This window comes from Misgurnus anguillicaudatus, chromosome 14 (assembly GCF_027580225.2).
Source record: "Misgurnus anguillicaudatus chromosome 14, ASM2758022v2, whole genome shotgun sequence".
NCBI classification, from domain to species: Eukaryota; Metazoa; Chordata; class Actinopteri; order Cypriniformes; family Cobitidae; genus Misgurnus; species Misgurnus anguillicaudatus.
The window spans coordinates 4,833,718-4,855,982 of NC_073350.2; the positions used below are offsets into that span (position 1 = coordinate 4,833,718).

Sequence of the window (22,265 nt, forward strand, 5' to 3'; positions counted from 1 at the left end):
CGGTAAAGGCATCATACTGTAAAAAACATGTACAGTTATGGTACACATTGCCAGTGAGTTACCGCATATATACAATAAAAAGTCTAACAGTGTAAGCTAGCCATTTGTAGCAATGCTTCTCAAATTCAGTTCACTGTTCAGTGCATGTAAAATTTTGAATTAAATAAGCGAGCTTGTGGTTCCCCAGGGCCAGAGATTTATAGTGAATCCACTTCAATCTCAGGGTGGTTGCTAACTGGCAAAAAAATGTAGAAATCCCATCACATAAGTGCTATAATAATACATAAGTCTTGTTTGCTAAGGCCAATAAAATGAGTTGCTCCCTTAGGGTGCATTTCCAGAAAAGGAAACTTAAACATTTTATAGTCTTACATAATTATTTCAGGAGGTTAAGTGTAGCAAAGTTTTTGATAAATAACAGTTTTCCCTTCTGCATTTTGTTTTTTATTGCCTGAAGTGCAGATAGATGGCTAAGCCTTCACATTTCACATTTAGCTTAAATATCGGATAAAGTCTGCTTGACTGCACAATGGCACAGAATCAGTGGCTGGAAGACACTCACAGAGCTCCAAAGGGCCGAGTTGACGTGTGCCTGCGCCTTCTACAGATCTACTACTTCATCCATCAGCCTTCCTGCAGTCTCAGTATGACCAGATCAGGGTCTGCAGGTCATTGAGAGGTGTAGAGGAAGGGAGCCAGAGGAGGAGAGACACATGAGCAAGGGGGATTGGTGTAGGAGCTCCCCTTCATCCATGCATATGTATTGGAAACCCCGTTCAGCAGCTGCAGAACAACGTAGTACAGCCACGTAAGCAATGATGTAGGAGATCGTGAGGGACTGGGGGAGGGGGCGAGTGTGTATGTGTGAGAGAGAGAATGCAAGAGGGAGGGAGGGGAGACACAGGCAGAGCGTGAGCATCTCTTCCTGGCATTCTGGCTGTCAGTGCAGGAGCACAGAGAGAGAGAGAGAGAGAGAGAGAGAGCAGAGAGGAAAAATACAAGTGCAACATCAACAACACATTCAGAAGAAGCAGCACAAGTCTCTGAGATCTCCAATATTGGAGCTTGAAGATTCTCATCAAACAGTGGACCAACACCTTTGCAGTGCCAAGAGTTCCCCGCGTGAACAATTTTAGAGTTTAACCTTCTCCAGCCACAGCCATGAACTTCCTACGACGTCGGCTCTCTGACAGCAGCTTCATCGCCAACCTCCCCAATGGTTACATGTCAGACCTCCAGAGGCCTGACCCACCTCCACCACCTCCTCCCACCACCAGCCCCAAGACCCCTGCCTCCGGACCGACTCCTGCCCAGCCGGCCCCCGCTGCGACCAAGTCCCCGACCGCTTCTCCGGCACCGGAGCGGCAGCCGCAGCCTGCACAATCCACCGGGACAGGATTCTTCAGCTCCATCACCAACGTAGTGAAGCAAACCGCGGCTTCTGCAGGACTCGTGGAGCAGAGTCCCACAGCGGTGTCACGGAAGTTTAAGATCCTGCTGGTCATCGATGAACCCCAACATGACTGGTGAGTTACCTTTCCCTGTTCCAGACTGTGATGATCAATTTGGCGGCTCACATCAGTGATGTGGTGTTAGAATTAGCCAACATGATTTGCATTTGCAGTTGACCAACTTCATCCGAAACAATCAAAAGCTTTGATAAGTTTGTACCTCACTGGATTGTTTTTTTGAGTTATACAGCCCACTTTAATCCCGCTGCCTTTCTTGGTTCAAAAATTGACTTTTTGCCAAATCCCCAGATGCTTAAGGTTGATTGGTCTTTTGGATTGTTCCATCAATCTTAAAGCTCTTAAGCAGATGGCTGCATGCAGGCAGACTTAATTTACAGCAATGGTGCCAATAGATTAACTTGGCCACCCAAAGCTTTTTTTAACCTTTTGTTCAGGTTGTCTTCCTAATGGCACAACAATGGAGTGTATATGGAAATGATCATTACACTATGAGCCCTCAGATGCAAATCAGATGAATCATTGCTAAATGTTTGTTTGCCCCTCGCATTTGTGACTAGCGTCTATGATGACACAATCTCCCATGATTAGGTTAAACTGCTTAGATTGTAAATAAATTCATGTGCTAATCATTATTTCTGCAATTTTTGCATCTTATGCAGTGTTGGCCAGTCAATGACCACAGTTGCTATGCTCCATACCAGTGCTGTGATTGGTTGGGAAAAAGCTTTTTCAGCTGTTGAATGTTCAGTCTGAATTACATTTAAAAGATTAGCTTTGTCATTAAAGCAATTTAGAAGGCAAACAGAAATAATTACAAGCTTTGCATAACACTAACTGAGAGAAAGCTTTGAGTAGAGCAATTGCACTTTTCTTCTAGACACAAGCATGAATATTTTATTGTTGTTCCTACAGAGCAGTCAGCATGCTTTCTCTCCAAGAAAGCGAAGCCAACGGTGTTTGGCTATTAATGATTTTTATTTACAGGGGTAGACCGTCATCCTCATAAAACCCGACTTAAGAAGCCACTGTGTTTCCCGGATACATAATAGTCGAATTATTTTAAATAACACACACATATTGAAGGTGTATGTTTCTGTTTGTTTAAGTCCTGTTGTCCGATTTTAAGTTAGCACCAAAGAACTGCACTAAAGCCTGTTTGAAAAGGTGGCTATACATTTTATGTCAACTCTGAGACAGTGTGGAACTGATATGAATGCAATCCAGACTTGAGAAGGTGAGCCATGATGTCATGCTATTTATTTTGTATAATGGATGAATGTGTCATTGCTGCTCCCAAGTAACATTTGTGACTTTTCCCATCTCTGTTTGAAACATAAAATTGCTTGTTGCTCTACGCCAGAGGTAGGCACCTTCGGTCCTGGAGTGCCGATGTCCTGCAGATTTCTTCAGACCTTGATTCGCTTTTTCAAGTGTGCTTGATTAGAGCTGGAGCTAAACTCTGCAGGACATCAGCACTCCAGGATCGACGTTGCTTACCTCTGCTCTACGCACTTACCATTACATTTCTCATTGTAAATTCGACTCGACAGCTCAACTTATAAATTATTATTATAACCTTACCTTTGAGGTTTTCGAACACAAACTGTTTATGTACTTGCTTAAGTAAGTGAGTTAAAAAAAAAGATGTTTCAAGTTGCAGCATAAAGGGGACATATCATGAAAATCTGACCTTTTTCATGTTTAAGTGCTATAATTGGGTTCCCATTGATTTTATCAACCTAGAAAATGTGAAAAAGAACAACCCAGTAACTTAGTTTTGGTAAACCATTCTCTGCAGGCATGTTAAAAAAGAGGTCATTGAAATTTGGCTCCCCTTGTGATGTCAGAAGGGGATCTTATTATAATAATCTCGCCCCTTAATATGCACTATCCAACTATGGCACTGCCATTTAGTGCAGAGAACAAGAGATAAAAAATAATTGACAGCACAATTGAGTTTGAATTTTAAAGGCTCTCTAAGCGAATAATGTGCAACGTCACTTCCTGTTGATGTTTGAACTGTTTTCAAACAAACGGAGCGTAGCTAACACCTCCCCCTCCCTCTCCCGTCCGTGCTTTCATGAACGCGCCCCAACCCCCACCCCAAAATCCTTCTTGTCGTTTATTGGCTGGAACACTTTGTTATGTTTTGTTGTGCTAGGTTTGGCCACTATGTTGATATTGCCGTTTGTCGAGCCTGAGCTGTCTACAGAGATCGCGGTTTTTTACAGTTTGATCAGCGGACAGGCAGCAAGCAGATAGTGAGGAGATGTTTGCTGTATGTAACAAAAAAATGTTATGGTCTAAAACGCGTCAATTCGCTAAGAGCGCCTTTAACAAACCACCATTATGGTGATCAGTGTTTGCATTTCATCAGCTCATTCGCATTTAACAGGACACACCCAAAATCAGCACATTTTGCTCACACCTACAAAGTGGCAATTTTAACATGTTATATTAAATTATCTGTTTTCTGAGCTAAAACTTTACAAATGTACTCTGGGGACACCAAATATTTATTTGACATCTTAATAAAGTCTTGTGAAATTTCCCCTTTGAAGTAACTCGTACACATGTACAAATGTTGATGCCAATCTCACTGTTGTCCTTTTTTTGCACATTTTAGCAGTAAAATAACAAAACTGGAATGAAGTTGGCATCATCTTGTGAGTAGCTACATTGCTAAACCGCTATTGTGAGATACGTCATAGAATTAGCATTGATGACGCATATATGTTGTGGGGGGAAGGGAATGGCAAGAAATCGAACCAAATGTGATGACAGCCTATGTGATTTTATTTGTTTAAAGATCCATTGGAAGCATGCATCATGTCTCATATTAAAGCCACACGCAGGTCAGTGTCTCAGTAGGAGTGCAGCAGTGAATTATAAATGTGCACGGTTGAATAATGACACAGACGTCAGGTTTTAACCAAGCTTCCTGTCTGAGATCTGTTTTGTTATGCCTGCACATCACATTATTGTATTCCTGTGTGTTTCTACAGTTACCTTCGGATGTATATTTAGGGTTAGTCAAAGCACTAAATAAAAAAGGTTTTATTTATTTGCATGTCCTGGGAACCATCTTGTGAATCACTCTGCGAGTGTGTTTGACACAAACTAGGGTCTTACATAACCGTCAGCTTCCATCTCTCATGTAATGGGTTCGGCCTTGAAAAAAGTGTCCCTATTTATTTCCCACAGGATTTTGGGAGTAATTCACTATGAATGATTTGTGCCTGCTGATAGTGTCGTGCGTACAGAGCAATTCACCATCTTGTAGGCTGATATTGAGTGATGTGAAGGATACAGTCAGGTTTAATGGTACACTCTTAAATATTAAGGTTGTTAAAAGGTTTTTGATAGACTGCATGGCTCCATAAAGAATCTTCAACATCCACAAAACCTTTCTGTGGAGTCACTGGGAAAAGGGTTAGGGTTAGGGTTAGGTTAGGGTTAGGTTAACCATGTTAACCATGTTTTTAAGGTGGACACATCACTGTTATCTACACAATTACTGTATTTGAAGTGGGCAAATATCTTATATTATAAGCATGTCCTCAATAAAGCACAATATCAGTGGTATTTCACCGGCATTACCACCAGGTAAAACTGGATTGCAGGTAGTTGGTGAATAAAATTTAGTTTTTTTTTTAAATTTTGCTGCAAAAGAAAAATCAATAATGCAACGTTAAAGGCTTCTCCCTTTGAAAACCTGTAATTTGCATACATTTGGCTGAGGCTTTTATCCAAAGTGAGTTACAGTGCATTCAAGCTATACATTTTATCATTAGTATGCAATGGCAGCCAGGGACTCTTTCGAGAAGCACAAATTTTAAAATATGTGTTCAGAGTGTCATGTGTGTTGCTCGTCATGTCAAAATATGTGTTCCCTGCGTCATGTGAATCTATGTGCATTATACGTCTTGTCAAAATATGTGCTTGCTGCACACGTGTCAAAGGGGTTTCTTTTATAAAGTACGAATCCCGGCAGGTCACCCCTTGGAGAAAAAAAAACAAGACCAAAACCATGATCACAATTTTGTAATTCGTCCCCCTCAGTTTATAAACCGTACTCACAGATTAATAAACTGTTCCCTCAGTTTTACAAATCGTGCCCAGGGATTAATAAACCGTACGCATGAGTTAACAATCAGTGCTCTCAGATTTGTAAATCGTACCCTCGATTTTTGAAATCCATACTAACAAATTCATAAACCGTGCGAATGCTTTTGCAATCCATCCTCATGGTTTTGCAAACTGTACTCACGGATTTGTAGCTCTTCCCTCATTTTAGAAATCTGTATGACAACAACACCGTAGTAAAGAACACAATGGGCCCTATTTTAACGATCTAAGCGCATTGTCTAAAGCACACAGCGCAACGTGTAAATGGGCGTGTCCTAATCCACTTTTGCTAATTTAACGAAGGGGAAAAATGGTTTGTGCGCCGAGCGCATGGTCGAAAAGGGTTGGTCCTATTGTAATGGGAGTATTTTGGGCGTAACGTGCAATAAACCAATGAGAGTCTCAGCTCTCATCCCCTTTAAAAGCCTGTTGCGCTGGCGCTATGTCTAATCCCTATTTAGATGACAGACTTTGTAAACTGAGAAACTAAGCGGAGGAAGAAGATAACCAGTTTAAGATTAATGTTAAATAATTGTGTTGTTTTTCACTTGTATTGAAATTGTTATTTTTTATTAAAACCTTTAAAACCCGTTTTCTTTTAGTCATGGAAGTAAAAAAGCAGGATTGTAATTGCTTTAAATGTATGGCTATCCAATATCATCAAAACATAATTTACAAGTATGTAAGATAAGGTTTGTACTCTAAAAATACTTTATTTGTAACAAACAGGAGATAAAGAATTTACAAGCGGCTCTCCGCACGTTCGTTTCAGCACTTGGACAGCATTTTTTTAAGCAAATAGTTTTTTTTAAGCATTACTTAAAAATGTTTCTCATCTAACCATATCCACAGGTACAGAGTCATCATATACAATAAATCCGTGAGGTAGCATTTAAAAAAAATATTTAAAAACAGATGCATTTGTTTAAAGCAAAGCATTTATTTAGCTGCAGGTGAAGCAGCTCTTTACACCTTCTAACGTCTCATAATTAGTCCTCATTTATGTCCAAGAGACTCAATAATAATCTTTTACATTCAATCATTTAATCTTTCATATTTAAAAGCGTTTTTGTGCTGCTGCGCATTCATGTACTATATGATAAGCAAACCCACGTTGTCCTCCCGTTTATAGGCGCATATTACTAATGCGCTCTTTAAATAACAAAAAACATATTGCGCCATTGACTTTAGACTTTAGAGCAGGTTTTTGTTGGTCAATGGCGTAGTCTATTTTAGTTGCCTCAAAATAGCAACGCGCCAACAATGCGCCTGAACACACCTCGTTTTCAGACCAGAACGCCCATGGGCGCAAAAGGGGGCGCAAATGCATTTGCTATTTAAACAACGTGGCGCTAAACGTGAAAATTATAATTGCGCAGGGTGGAAACTAGCGAAAGACACTTGCGTCGCATTGCGCCGGGTGTAAGATAGAGCCCAATGTGTTTAAACTACATTTTTTATATGAAGAATTTCCTCAAAAAAGGCAGGTAGGCTTTCAGTTTCACGATGCGTCCGCTACGAATGCTTTGTTTCCTCCTACGCTTTCTCTTTGGGATGTTAAAGGGCAGCCGGCAGAGATTAGTGAGGGATATCCAAATAAATCGACTGGTGCGTTTGTTCAGAGTCAACCACTGCCGGCATGAAGTTTTTAAAGAGTCCAGCACAGAGTTTCGGATGGATAAAAGTACATGTTGATCGTAAATTGTCCACATACCTACTGTAGGTTAAAAGATAACAGCCAAACAAGCCACACATGAGCAATTCGGTCCCCCCTAGGACCCCGATTGATACCTAGCACTAATAATTTGTCATTACTACATCTCGTCTGCGTTAGCAGTCTAGCAAGCTAATTACGTTGCACAAAATAGAAGCCTACAATTTTTTAATAAAAGTTAATAAAAAATAATATAATAAACTAATATTCATGTTACTTTTGTGTCATCATCTGCTTTACAAAAACAATTATTTTATTTTTGCAAATTATTAAAGGTATAGCGGAAGATTTTCCCGACTGATTTAAAAGAACCGCCCCTCGATATTTTTTTTAAAAATGCACACGCAACACTCCTGAGAGGGAACGCCTGTTAAACGCGTGCACGAGACAGAGAGAGCATGCAGGAGCTCAGTTCTTTTCTTCGCTCTGTTTACAAGTTTCTGTCGGCATGTTTACCGTGTCTGTGCGGTTCGTGACTCATGCCAGGGCTAGCATCGCTAATCATAGCTTACATCAACTTTTACTAGCAGTGATTTTAAATGGATTTCTCCAAATAGCATGACAAAATGTACCTTTCCAGTAGAAACTTCGCGTGGGAAGCTCAACTTGTCCTTTTAGCTCACGCCAGCGTGTGAAATAGTCTCCCATAAACATTCTGGTCTTGTTTCTTTCTTTATAGTCCTTTCTCTTCTTGTCATACAATTCGTAGACACTTTTTCTCTTGCGACCCTCAGACATTTTGAAAAAAAAACACAGCGAGAACGCGAGCTTCAATGAATGGTTGAAACCGTAGCACAACACACATACACGTGAAAGTGCGCATGTGCAGCAAGCGAACCTAGAGGCGAGCACGTACGACGGTTATACGTCAACATATAATCAACATATAATTTATAATATAAAAACACATAAATGATTGACATCTGGGATGACCAATAGTCCTGATGATCCACCCGGAGAACGGAAATCTTCCGCTATACCTTTAACATACCTTACGAAATGTTTTTTTTTTTTAATAGTAAAAGTGTAGTAATCATGGCTTATAAATTATGATTGGAATGTGTGATTCAGCTATGTAGTAACACTGTTAACCCAGATATTGTCTTTACTTAAACAATCAAGTAAACATCACTTAATATTTTCTGTTTTAAAGCAAAAGCTTAAAAAGTTTAGTTGATTGAACTTTTAAGCTTACAAAATTAAACTAAAACACTGAAGTAAAATTAACTTAAAATTATTAGTTCATGTTGTGAGGAATACCCATAATCCTTTGCGCCTGAATATTTTGATTATTTTCTGCTTTTTCACAGAATAAAAACTTTTAAGAACTTTCACTACTCAAATATTTGTAATAAAATGTCATAGAGGTTCAAGCTCTTATATTATTGATGTTGTTTTGTTGTAAATTATAATTTTGTGAAGTCACCATTCAGGTGATCAGTGTTTCCGTACATGAACCCTGCTCAGAACATTTTATTGTATTTCTCTCCACAGTACTGACAATGTATGTCAAAAACACAGTTTTGTGTGTGTTTCTGTGGAGAATCAAGTTTATTCAGTGATTGACTTAAAGTCACTCATTAATTTTGTGTTATTAAAAGTAATATAAAGTGATAAAAACTAAAGTTATATTCAACGGGTTTCCTCACAAATTTATAGTAATGTCAACTAATCCGGGTTAAGAGTGCAGGAATATTGGAAGATATTAAAACATTAAGTCTATTCAACTTAAAATTGTTGTTAGAACAACTTATATGTTTAAGCAAACTTCACTTAAAGTTTTTAGGTAATCATTACTTAAAATTTTTAAGGCAACAAGTTACCTTCATTTTTTTAAGTAAACTCGACTAATCCGGCCTTACAGTGAATCATGTTTTGTATAAGTAATTTATTAACTTTACACCGTACAAAAGTGGAAAGGGTACAGTATAATAATCAAAATAATAAAATTATATAAGTAAGTAAGTGTAGATCGCACCTATAGCCTCATTTAGGGGCTTTTTTACACCTGGTGGTCACATCATGCGTTTTCTCTGATCGGACAGCTATCCGATCGTAAAAAGACCAGGTGTAAATGCCCTCCGAAACGTTTTCGAGACGGATTTAAACCACTTCAGGAGGTGGTCTGGGACGCATTTCAGATGAAACTGGACAAGTGTAAATACATCTGGTTGATGAAACCACATCTTTCAGCGCATAACTCCTCCCAAGCGTAAGCACGTCACCCAGAAGTTAGCCGTCAAAGAGGTAAACAAACAAAGACGACACGCTCGTTGCTTTATGGAGCGACAACAGCGGGTAAAAAAGCTTCCTAATGAGTCTAATGACAAACTCAAATGATATTAAACAAAGAAATAAAACTTTAAGAGAGAGTTTTGTGAATGCTTTTCCCGTCACGGACCTGCATTAAATCACCGCACTGTCACTCTCCTGCTGGCTGTACTGCGAGCTTCAGCTCATGCCAAGCAAGGATACGCGTGTCCCCTGCCCAACATACAGTACAATATACAGTAAGTGCTGCCTATTGTTGCATAAATATCATCTTAAGTTTTTTTAAGGCGGAGTAATGAATAGTGTATTTGCATATCTGTTTTGCCAAGACACATTTATGTGGCCAAATGTAAATGTAACAAATCTGATTAGAGAAAACACATGAAGTGACCAGGTGTAAAAAGGCCCTTATATACTACTATATGAAACATATCATTTAAAAAACATTAATTGTAATTTTAACAACGTTCTAACTACATAAATCATAACACGATTTTGAAGGAATTGTAATAAGGCACCAAGAAAACTACCCATTAGGAGATTTTTCAGCCAATGGAATCACGCGGGGGTCCTAAGGTGGCAGAATTGCCAGAGGGGACCGAATTGCTCATGACACGGGACACACTGGTGCCGTCTTGCTAACTCTGTCAAAAAACTGTAAGAAGTGCTGTAATAATATTTTTCATTAAGCAAAAACAATACTGAATAAATGTAATTGTTTAATATGTTTATTATAGTTTGTTCAAATAACTTACTGTGTGTTGAATGTTGCACCGTGTGAAGCTTGATGTGTTGCCATAAAAACTCAAACAACTCAATTAAAAATTGCTGTTTAAAAAAAAATTCACACCAGGGGGACAGTTGTGACATTTTAAACATTCGTCTGAAAAGGTTAAAACATGAACTCTTGGTCTATTTTATGTACAAACACTCGACTGACTTTCCCACCTTACATGTACTGGTATGCGTCTGTGTTTTTATAGTTAATAGCTTCGAAGACCCATCAACCCGAGCAACAACATGAAATAATTGAATATCTATCTTCATATGATATATCAGGCCACTTCTTCATCCCCCCACTGTGTTATATATGGCTGGTGTATTAAATTATAACCATAACTGTTTTAATCATGTTTTGTGTTTTCTACCGACTGGCTATTGAAATGGAAGTCTTGCACAGAAAAGGTAAAAGCATCACATCACTTACTTGGGTGGACACGTAGCACTCATTCGGCATCACTCGGTCACAAATCCAGAACCTATAGACCCAGTGGTTTGCTAAGTATTATATAACTCGCAACCCTCCTCCACCACTATGGGTGAGTAATGAATCCCTGCGGGTCATGAGAATTGGCTGAGGGAATAAAGGCTCTGCCTTCTGCCCTTGTGAGTCTCCTCCATGAGGATGCACTAGATGGCCGGTCATGTGTTGCAATAATGAAAAGGGACATCAGTGAATGAGAAAGCCTCAGGCCTGTATCTGTGTGCTCTGTCACCATGATATTAAAGCTTGACCAGCATGCAGGATATATTTCCTTTTGCTTAATTTGTATTTACAGTATGTATATATACATTTACGTTTACTTATACATGTATGCTTTCCATTGTTCATGTATATTATTCTTATGATAATTAGCAAATCAGTTTTTTACACTACTTTATGGAATGCTTGATGCTGATTTCGAGGTTTGTTATTGCCAGATACAGTAATGCTTATTCGAGCACTGCGAGTCATCTTTAAAGGTGCAGTTTAATACTTACAGATAAATTAAATATAAATATGCCTTAAAATGGGATTATATTTACAAATTATTACACTAAGTAAACTTTGTGTCTTGGCTTACACCTACTAGGAAATGTTTTTCCTATAGGATTTTTCAGTCTTGTTTGTATCCAGTGTGCGGCTAGCCACCTTGTTGTTTGTTTTAAAAATATCCTCTTGGCAGAAAAAGGATTTCTTGTTTCATATTTGGAGAATTTTTTTTAGTAATGTTTATGTTTTCACATTCTGGATTTATACATATTTAAGCATTTATTTATCCACATTTATTCATTTCCGTTTAACAAATAGTTAATGCATTAGATAACATGAACAATGATCAATACTTCTGCAGCATGTATTAATCTTAGTTCAAGTTCATTTGGCATTAATACATTTATAAAATCACGCATTGTAACTGTTAACATTAATTAATGCACCATGATCTAACATGAATAACTATATTGACATTAACAAGAATGTATGAACAGCTATATTGTTTATTGTTTGTAACACCCTTTTTCTAAAGTGGTTACAATAATTTTTCTACATTTATGTAGAAAAATCCCATCCCTACCCCAAACCCTACTCATAACATATCCATGAAATCAAAGGGAAATGATATGTTAAATAACAATGATGTAACCCTGATCTAAACTTTGAACTTATCCCTCAGATCTGAATGTTGGAACATCTTTTACCTGACAAAATCAAGAAGGCCAGTCAATAAATGTACAGTATGCTTACAACGAAGAAACAATCTTTGCCTGTTGAGTACACTGTTAAAAATGAACATATAGTAGCAATGCCTGTAACAGTAGCTGCGTTTACATGGACATTTGTAATCTGTTTAAATGATCAATCTGAATAAAAATGCTCCATGTAAACCCCTCAATCGGACTAAAAAGTGCCAATCTGGTTAAAAATCTAATCCGCTTGTGGTTTATACCTTTTGTACGCTCAAAAGGACATGTATACACTTTATCGGATGGATAACTGAAACTGGGATGCTCTGCGCATGTGCCATCTTTTCTTTTTTTAATGGCGGTTGGCAAACCCACTGAAATGCGCATTTCCGCCACCTACAGGACGGGAGTGTGACGCATATTCACACGTGCAATGACGTAGAATTGCCGTAATGACATGTGACGCAAATAACTCGAGTTTGTTTTGTTGAAGGAAGTCACAAGAAGTGATTGTCTTGTTAATCTTGTTCCTATTATCCTTCCAATTCCCCATAAAGTGATACAAGACAGCGTTGTCCGGTCAGTCCATGATGTATTCTCTGATCCACAAACGCGTGTGTTTGGACTCGCTCTCGCGATTGGTCTCTCTGCAGCACTGCGTCAAGTAAAATACTCTTTTTGGGCACACGTGAACGGGTGTATTTGCTGCTGCTTTATAATCAGTGAGGCACAAAGCAAATCTTGAAACAGCGTGAAACTATATTTGTGCAATGTGCGCATGTCAATTTATGATCAAATCTGATGTAAATATTGTGTCATATAAACACGCACATCAATCCGATCACATTATTAAGTGTTCATGTAAACGCTATGATAGGATTTATTAAAATGTGTCCATGTAAATGTAGCTTGTGTAATTCACAGTAAACTGGTCTGTGCAGACTGCTTTAAATGGCGTGCCTGTTTGCTTTTCTCTCCAGACCAGGAGCAGATGTGTTTGTAAAGCATGTGTCCCTCAACACATGGGATATTACCTGTAGTTTAATTTCATCATGTCCATCCTGTGGCCTAATTAAATAGCATCCAAACTCAATCACCATACTGTATGCCTCATAGTCCAGCGCTCTTCTGTTTAACATCAACAGTAACACATGGGTATGGCTTAGTAGATCAGCAGTGCCAAATTGTTTCTGCTGTATATGCTTTTTAAAGGCAATGAAATAGCAGCTAGCTCATAGGCCAGCCTTGTCTCACTGTTAATACGTAGTATTAACACATAACTTTTAAAAACACAAAACGTAGCGTCATGGGCGTAGATTTAGGGTGGGACGCTAGGGACATGTCCTTACCAATATTCAGGGAAGACTGAATTGTCCCTAGCAATAATTTCGACCAAACAATTAATCTGTATTTATATATAACCACTGATGTCCGTCTTATTCTTGTGTTTTCTATTTTTTACTTATTATATTTTTTTCAGGAATCATTTAAATGAGATTAGAAATCTTTTGCGATCCCGTTCTGTAAAAATAACGCTCTATGTGGTACACAAACGGTTATCAGCTTTCGTTCTCTGCAATGCCCGCCTCCGTAACTCACATCGCTAATATGATTGGCTTTGCATTTCTTTAGTCCCGCCTCTCTAACTCACATTGCTAATATGATTGGATTGGCATTTCTTGAGTCCCGCCTCTCTAACACACATTACTTTCTGATGGGCTTGTCTTTACTCGCTACGTGTGATAGGATGGTTTCACTTTGTACAACGCGCCAAAGTTCACTCAACAAGACGCGTGTGATTATTCGGGCTACAGGTAAGTGAGGAAGAAAGTATTATTATACCCACTGTAACTGTTTCATGCACAAAAAAAGTTGTGTCACATAATGATTCAAGGACAGTGTTTTCACCAATACACGACAATCCCATGTTAACCTGAGGAGTTGCAAACTTGTGTCAACCTTATATTAATGGGGTGGCAAGGTTATTTAGGGGGTCCCTAATCCATGAAAGAAAATAACCCCAACATGGTAAAAACATGAATTCATGTCATGATTGCTGAATACTTTACATTACTGCACTGTGGTCATTACTTGCACAGATGTAGACATAATGTAAGGTTGCATTTTAAACTTAAACTATTTTTTTCACACTGATTAACTGTCTGTTAATGAAAAGAAGATTTAATATGAACTACAGAAATGTTAATAAACGTTGTTCAGGAAACAGTAAGATATACATACCTACTTCAACACTGGGATTTTTTTGGCAAAATTAAATTAAGAATTAAATATTAATTGCATATTCTTCAATGTTATAAAGTAAATTTGGATATATGTTACAATGTGATTTTCATTTTTTGACAAAGACTTAAACAGTTACTGTTTATTAGGCTCTATAGGACATAACAAATTGTTTATTATAGTACATTAAATTTGGGATGACACCGGGGGTGGCGAGTCAGATGTCACTGAGTAAAGTGCATACTGAGTTGTCTGTTGTTTATGTCAAGTAAACAGTGATAAACAGTTTTTGCAATGCGACCATTTTATTTATGTCCCCACCAATGCCAGAATCAAACCTACGCCCTTGCGTAGCGTACAATGTAGACATATCTGCAACATTTAACCGATTACGTTTTTACAGCTACAAAACGTAAAACATTTACATATCTTTTATAAAGATTGCTGTATAATTTCAATAATGTTACAAACCTAACCGTACCCCAAACCTTACTGTAAACCCAAACCCTTTTTATTCTTGGTCACCATTTTATGTTTTTGAACTTGTCCAGACTCGACCAATCACATTCCCACGCACACACATGCATGAAGTTGTGGGACAAAATGATAACCTTATCTCAGGAGACAGGAAGTAAAGCAAACACTGCATTCAGATAGCAGCATTTTAGAGCTTTCAGACGCAGCCTTGAATTTAAATTTATAACGAACTTGAGATTTGACGTTTACGGTCGCCAATAAGAACTGGGATAATGATTGCTGGATAAAGGGCTGAATATGGATCTGTTCCTCACAAATGTATGAATTTAAAAAATTTGGATTACAGCAAATTAATAAAATTTACGTCTTTTGTGAATTTATGTTGTGTTTTGGTGTAATTATTGTTGCATAGAAGAAAACACGTTTTGTGTGTCATGAGAAATGAACTAAATACTACAAAATGGTAGCCTGGGTGCCAGCCGATCTTAGCCCCGCCCACCACTATTTGAAAATCGGGGAAGATCGGTCTGGGGATTCACCGTTGAGGAGCTACTATGCGAATACCAAAACCGGCCGACAAATCAAATTGTGAGGGCGGGCTTTATACGATGATGGACAGATGATCAACAGTAACGTATCAACCACGTCACCAAAGAGCGCGTGTGTCCAATCTGTTTACAATGAAATGGCTGCCGCTGGTGAATTCAGATGTGTGGATTGATTCTGACATTGAGTCTGTTCTAAAAGATATCGACAGAGCATTGATTTAAAAAGCGGAACAGAGAAACGCGATCAAGGCATTTGTTTATGTTTTCGCCGTCCTTCCTATGGAGGACAAAGTTAAAGCAGCAACTGAAATGGGTATCACGGCGATGCAACTCGGCGTGCACGACGAGATGGATATAATTAGCGGTCGTTGCCAGCTTCTTTTCGGAAGCCCAGAATCGTGACTGCTGAATAAGTGGAGGGACATGCTAGGCTCTAATATTTTTCAAGCCAACGTAATGGGTAGCTATCGTCGTGGATGAAGTTCACCTAACGTACAAATGGTAAGAGATAGTCTTACTCTATGACTTAGTAAATACTTCATGTTGTGATATAAATGAAATGTTGTAAACATATTAGGTGTTGATGTACCTTCGCTAACTCAGACTTAGTATAATTACAATGATGTTAGTATCATTGTAGCGAAATTACTAGCAGTTCGGTCAGGCTGCTAAAGACGCCATTTCAACATCACACACTCCGTTGCTCTGATTGGTCGTAGGTCTATCCAATTGAGTGCAGAGGCATTTTTCGGTTGAGACACGCCTCATAATTTTAGCTCAATGGAGCGGTATCAGACTCAAATTCTGACTAGAATTGAGTATGACAACGTCAGGCTAACAAAATGGTTAAATAATTACAAAAATGTTATTTATTTTAAGGTTTTAAAGCGTAGTCTTGTTTAAAATTGTGTCATTCTCTGAAAGTCATGAACATTTCATTAGGTAAATGAGTAAACTGTCTTAAATAAATAAGTCAGAAAATACGACTAAAAACATGTCATTAATACGCGTATAAAACCCCAATGGCAGCAATTTTAATATTTATGAATAAGAATACGTACAAATTTGTACGTCCATTAAGTTGCTAATATGTCAATAATTAACGTTTTAGTCCTGTCAAAACATATATATTATAAGTTTCAGTGTGCATTAAAATGTAAGTAAATGTACGTGTGATACAACCAATCCCACAAATTGCCCGTTTAGCACTCCGTGTCACAATTTAAATTTGTAAAAACTGTAGTTACATCACAGCCATTAAACATGAAGTCAGTGGGTCGCAGAATCAAAAGATTTAAAAGAAGCACCTGATTGGACAATACAGTATAGTGCAAGATGAGTCATCAATATCTTGGATTTGTTTCTATATGAACAAAACAATGAGAGTAAATGTAATAATGTAATAGCAAAAATAACAAATTGAATTAAATTTCCGTCTAGAACTTAATACTGTGTTTCAAATGATGAATGTACAGTAATTATATAATGCTGAATTATTCAGAAATGTATAAATAGATCTTACTCAGTATAGTAAAAGCACTGGGGGAAAGTAAAACAAACATATATCTACAGGATTTCTAATGTAACTATTATTCAATGTTTAATTATACTGTTGATCCTTATTGATGCCCTAGAGATCTGCTAAGACTAATCGCTAACACTTCTGAACAGTAATCTACATTTGCTGAATGATTTTAATTTACTTCTTTGATGGGCATCTGATGAAAAATGATTGCAATTATTATCAACTCTGGGCATATCAACTCTAATGTCTTTAACGTAATATTACCAAAAACATTATCACTCGTGCACAATGACGCTTTCTAATTAACGTCTTTTATTGATCCTTTTCAGCATGCTAAAAAATGAAATTACAGCAAATAAAATGATATATAAGCAGAAGTTTGTTATTGCAAAAAGTGTAAACATATCATATCCTAGTTTGAACATCAAAAATAAATAGTTGTGAGTGCTGTATGTGACACCCAGTTGACTTGTTTTCACTGTTGAAATAACACATCAGACGTTGGCATAAATTTCAGATGAGAGTACAATAGCATATCATTATAATAGCTGAGAATGAATGATTTATCTCTCTGTACTGATCTATAACATCTACAACTGGTTTAAACTTTTTGAAGTGAGGAAAACAAGCTTATAAATCAAACAAAATGATGTATTTTGAAAATGTGAGGTAGGAGAAGGGTTTCTGTGATGGTTGGGGTTAGGGAATGGGGTAGGTTAGGGGAATAGAATATACAGTTTGTATGGTATAAAATGCATTACGTCTATGAAATGTCCCCACAAAACATGGAAACCAGAATGTGTGTGTGCGCTCGTGTGTGCGTGTGTTTGCGTGCATGTGTGTGTGTGTGTGTGTGTGTGTGTGTGTTTGTATCTGACCACATTGGAAGCTTTGATGAATGACCTGCCATTAAAGCTTTTAGCTTAAGCTGAATTGATCTCTCCTTCTATTTGAAGACAGCAACTGGGAAAACAAATTCTGGTTTACATTATATTGGGTTTGTCTTCTTTGATGTCAGACGAACATACTGTACATTACTATTGTCTGTTTTTTGTGACCCGCAGTGGCACATTAACAGAACAAACAAATTCTTATTATCTTTGTATTTCATTATGCTGCCTAGTGTTTCTCTCTCATTACATTTAATTTAGATTATAAATGCAAAACATAGCTAAAAGATCATTTTGTTGTGAAAATGTAGGTACTAGGCAAGGGCCGGTAACCGGTTTCAAGGTATACCGAGGTTTTGAACAGTCAAGGTTTCAAAACCACTTAAATGTTCTGTGATACCGTCTCCAAGCTATGAGCTGTGTTTATACAAAATTCATTAAATCATTAAGTCATGTGCAGTGTTGGGGTAGTTACTCAAAAAATGTAATTAGTTACTAGTTACTAGTTACTTCTTAAAATTGTAATGAGATTACTTTACTAGTTACTGCATTTGAAAAGTAACTTCACTACTTATTACTTTACTTTCCTTTTTCTTAATTTACCACATAGATACATGGACATGGTATAGGCGGGGTCGGCTGAGGATGAGTGACTACTTTAAATGACCGGCCAGGGCTCTAGATTAACTTTTTGCACTGATTGCACTGGTGCGCCTAACATTTTTTCTTAGGTGCACCAGCACAAAAGTTAGGTGCACCCTAATTTTTGACCCCATCGGATTTATAGTTCGCCCAAAAATTAAAATTCTCTATAATTTATTTGTAAATCAGGTTTGTAACTCTCATGTTGTTACAAACCTGTATAAATGTCTTTGTTCTGGTGAACATGAATGAAAATATTTTGAGGAATGTTTGTAACCAAACCATTCATGAGCCCCATTCACTTCCATAGTATTATTTTTTCCTACTATAGAAGTGAATGGGGCTCATGCTTGGTTTGGTTATTAACATTTCTCAAAATATGTTGCTTCGTGTTTATCAGAACAAAGATATTTATACAGGTTTGTAACAAAATTTATAATTTATTTTTGGGTGAACTGTCCCTTTAACACCGCAAGTTTAGCGCCCATGGTGGTTTCATACAGAATATAAACATGTAGGCTATTTTATAATTTTCATGTTGTCATTCCATTTTCCTTATACGAGTCATGCACAGTCCTGTTTGATAACCCGCATCCGCGCGATTAATATAACAGTTGACCCGTTATCCGACATCAGCATCAATTTATTTCATACCCGTTTTACATAAAGACTGCGACCGGCCGCACCGCAAATCGTGATGTAAGTAGAAACCTTTAAAGATCTTCATGCAGAACATTGACAGAAATAAGCACAGGACCATGCTTGTTCAAATATATTATAATTTAATGTGAAACTTTGTGAGGGTCGGCAGATTGACAGCTGAGCGGACAGCAGTGTTTGAACACTCATAAGCGCTGCGCTTATATTTATTATTACCTTATAAATTGATGATATGATTGCAGTGATTCCAAAGGGGTGTCCAAAAAAACTCAAGTAGAATGTTAAATGTTTAAAGTTTAATGTCTCTTTCTCGCTGCCCTGTGTAAACCCACGCGGGTGATGGCATGAAACGCGTGAGGAGCTTGCATTTTGCATTACCTTAAATTATGGTCATACAAATAAAAGTAAAACAACATTCAAAACTGTAATGTGTAAATGTATTAATGTAAAGTTACACTCGCAATAATAACAAAACATTGTGCTTTTTTAAATAGGTAAAAAGTGTTTTTTGCTGCATCGGTTTGGGAGCGCGTCACACAATAAATAAACTCATAGGCTACTTTTGAATTCGTTTTGTTAATTTGCTAATTATTTAAGGGAAACACATTTCATATTTATTTATTTTATTATTTTTTCACCAAAGAAAGATGTAATCATCACGTTCTATTCATTTTAATGCTTTTTGCGCATAAACTAAACCCGTGGGGGAATTATTTATAAATGAATCAACAACGCAAATCAAGGAATTAACTTATTTCTCTATTTAAGACAGTCTGGCAGGGCGGTAACAGTGATACATCAAACACCCAAATCTAATCCTATAAACTTTTCGAAGTAAGATTATGAAGAAAACAGCGGTCCTGACTCCTGGCTTTTTTCTATAAATTGAGCGCACGCGACATTGCTGTTCGGGTTACGTTCAAATAATTTATTTAAAAGAATTATGCTCTGGCTCTGACTCGATTGAGGTTCATTACCTAATTCCGTCTTCGGGTTCGGACCTCTCGATCCCTGACCGGTAAGTTATGCAGGATCTTTCGCCACAAGTGTTGTATTGCCATGCTGGGCTTACAAATGCTCAGACAGGTTGCTCATCGCGTTGTCAGCAGTTGAAAGACACTTGTCGTGTGGGCATAGTGTGCATTTCACACGAATATTTTTGTCCTTTCGAGCAATACGCTGAAAGTTATGTGAATATCGCCCCAGTGGCTGAAACCCTCCGTCTTCATTTCCCGCTCCCCTTTGCACCAGCAGCTCCGTCAAATCAATCTCTATGGCAACGGCACACGTACAGGCACACGCATGCACGCACCACTTAAATAGACAGAACTTTACACCCAGGCAAACACTGCTTGGGTAACGCAGGAAAGCGCGTTCCTATAGTCTAGTAAAGTAGTGTAGTTACCAATATTATTAGTGTAATGCGTTACTTTACTTCGTTACCCAAAAAAGTAATGTAGTTACTGTAATCCGTTACTTTGTAACTCGTTACCCCCAACACTGGTCATGTGATTGATTTGATGTTTACATTTAATATACATTACGAAAATATATATTTTTCAAAGCATATTAGATTAGATTCTTTATTGTCCCCAGAGGGATAATTGTTTTCACACAATCAGGTTGTCCAGGACAGCATACATTACAACTAATACACCCTTATACAGCAGATGACAAATAAACCCTCTTCCCACACACAACAGAACAGATAAAAAACAAAATCGTGCAAATTCCATTTTTTGTGTTTTGCTTTGTTTGTATATTAAATGGAAAAACACGAAAATATATTGAGGAAAAAAAGTAATTTCGGATGCTTTTAAAATGTTATCATTTAAAGGCTTGGCATTTGAAAATAACACATTTTAGTGTTGCAATGGCAATACCGCAACACCGTGAAACCGTGGCATTTTTCTTATACCAGCACATGCCTAGGTACAGTAGTGTGAAAAAAACGCATATGATTTTTCATTCCTTCGACAGCTTACAGCAACTGAACCTCATAAAAACATTACAACAGCTTCTACTCATTTAAAAACAATGCATTGCCAGTGTTCATAATACTCTCCAGTTGTATTCACTGTGATTATATTCAGTTGGAGGAGCAATGAGTTAGCAGTCTGATAAAATTATAAAACGCATATAATGATAAAATTGATACCTTTAATGCACTCGCTTTGGACAGAAAGCATCAAATGCATATTTAAACAATAACATGTGTAAGCATAATAGAATCAAACAAACACCAAGTGTGAAGCTTCAGCCATTGTTAAAGTCAAACCATTAACCTTGTAATTGTGACGAAATGGTACCACATAACATCCAGTCGTGCTGTTTTTATTTCCCTATAAACCATTTATGAAAATCATCATTTAATTTCATGCACACTCGATAATTGGGACGTCATGGTATTGTTGGCCAACATGTGATTTGTAGCAAAAACCCTTCAGCCTGATTTACAACCTGCAATTACAGCACATTCGATTATTTCACAGAATGTGTTTGACTTCTGCTCCTCTCCTATCTGCTTTTCAACAAGTTAAGGTCAATAGCTCAGACAGATGGCAGGGCTTTTATCACAAGTCAAGGCTGGAATGTCTTCATTTTCATGTGAGGTTTTATTGTGTTAACTTTAGATCCCCCCCCAAAAAAGCAAAAGCATTCAGTCTCTTAAAGGTACAATTTGTAAGATATTTGCAGTAAAATATCCAAAAACCACTAGGCCAGTGTTATATATTTTGTCCAGGTTATTACTAACAATATCTGTAATGTTTTCAACAACTTGTAAATTATGAGAAATTGGCATTTTAAACAGTGACACGGGGCAGTGCAGTCGCCTGTCAATGACGTTAATATCCACGTTACCCTTTGTTACCACCCATACTGACTTCCTAAAAACCACATGACAACAATGTCGTGGACAAATGCGGAATGATGCATTAGTGTATACCGTCTGTGAGCCACTCGCTTTTTTATAGTAAGTTTGTTGATCTGAACACTTCATTTTGTGTTGTATTAAGACACCATCGAATTGGACTAATACTGTAACATCTATGACTAATAATTTTGTTTTGAACATTACATGAAACCTTACAGAATGAAAAAAAATATGTCATCAAACGCAACATTTATAAAACTTGATTACCTTATCCGTCAACATGATTTTTCGTTCAAGTCTGATTGATGGCCATCAGCGGTTGAGTTAAAGATATTAAGTGATCCTGAGTTTTCAATCATGTTTCCTTTGACATCAGT

The 22,265-nt window shown here is 37.5% G+C and overlaps 1 protein-coding gene across 1 annotated transcript in view; it reads left to right on the top strand.

Annotated features, from left to right (window-relative positions):
• Positions 1–567: 567 nt before the first annotated feature.
• Positions 568–22,265, top strand: part of syn2b (synapsin IIb) — a 142,450-nt gene continuing 120,752 nt past the window's right edge. The window contains exon 1 of the mRNA XM_055183745.2: positions 568–1,526. Coding sequence (XP_055039720.1) covers positions 1,162–1,526 — 365 coding nt within the window. The 5' untranslated portion in view covers positions 568–1,161. The remainder of the gene's footprint in view (positions 1,527–22,265) is intronic.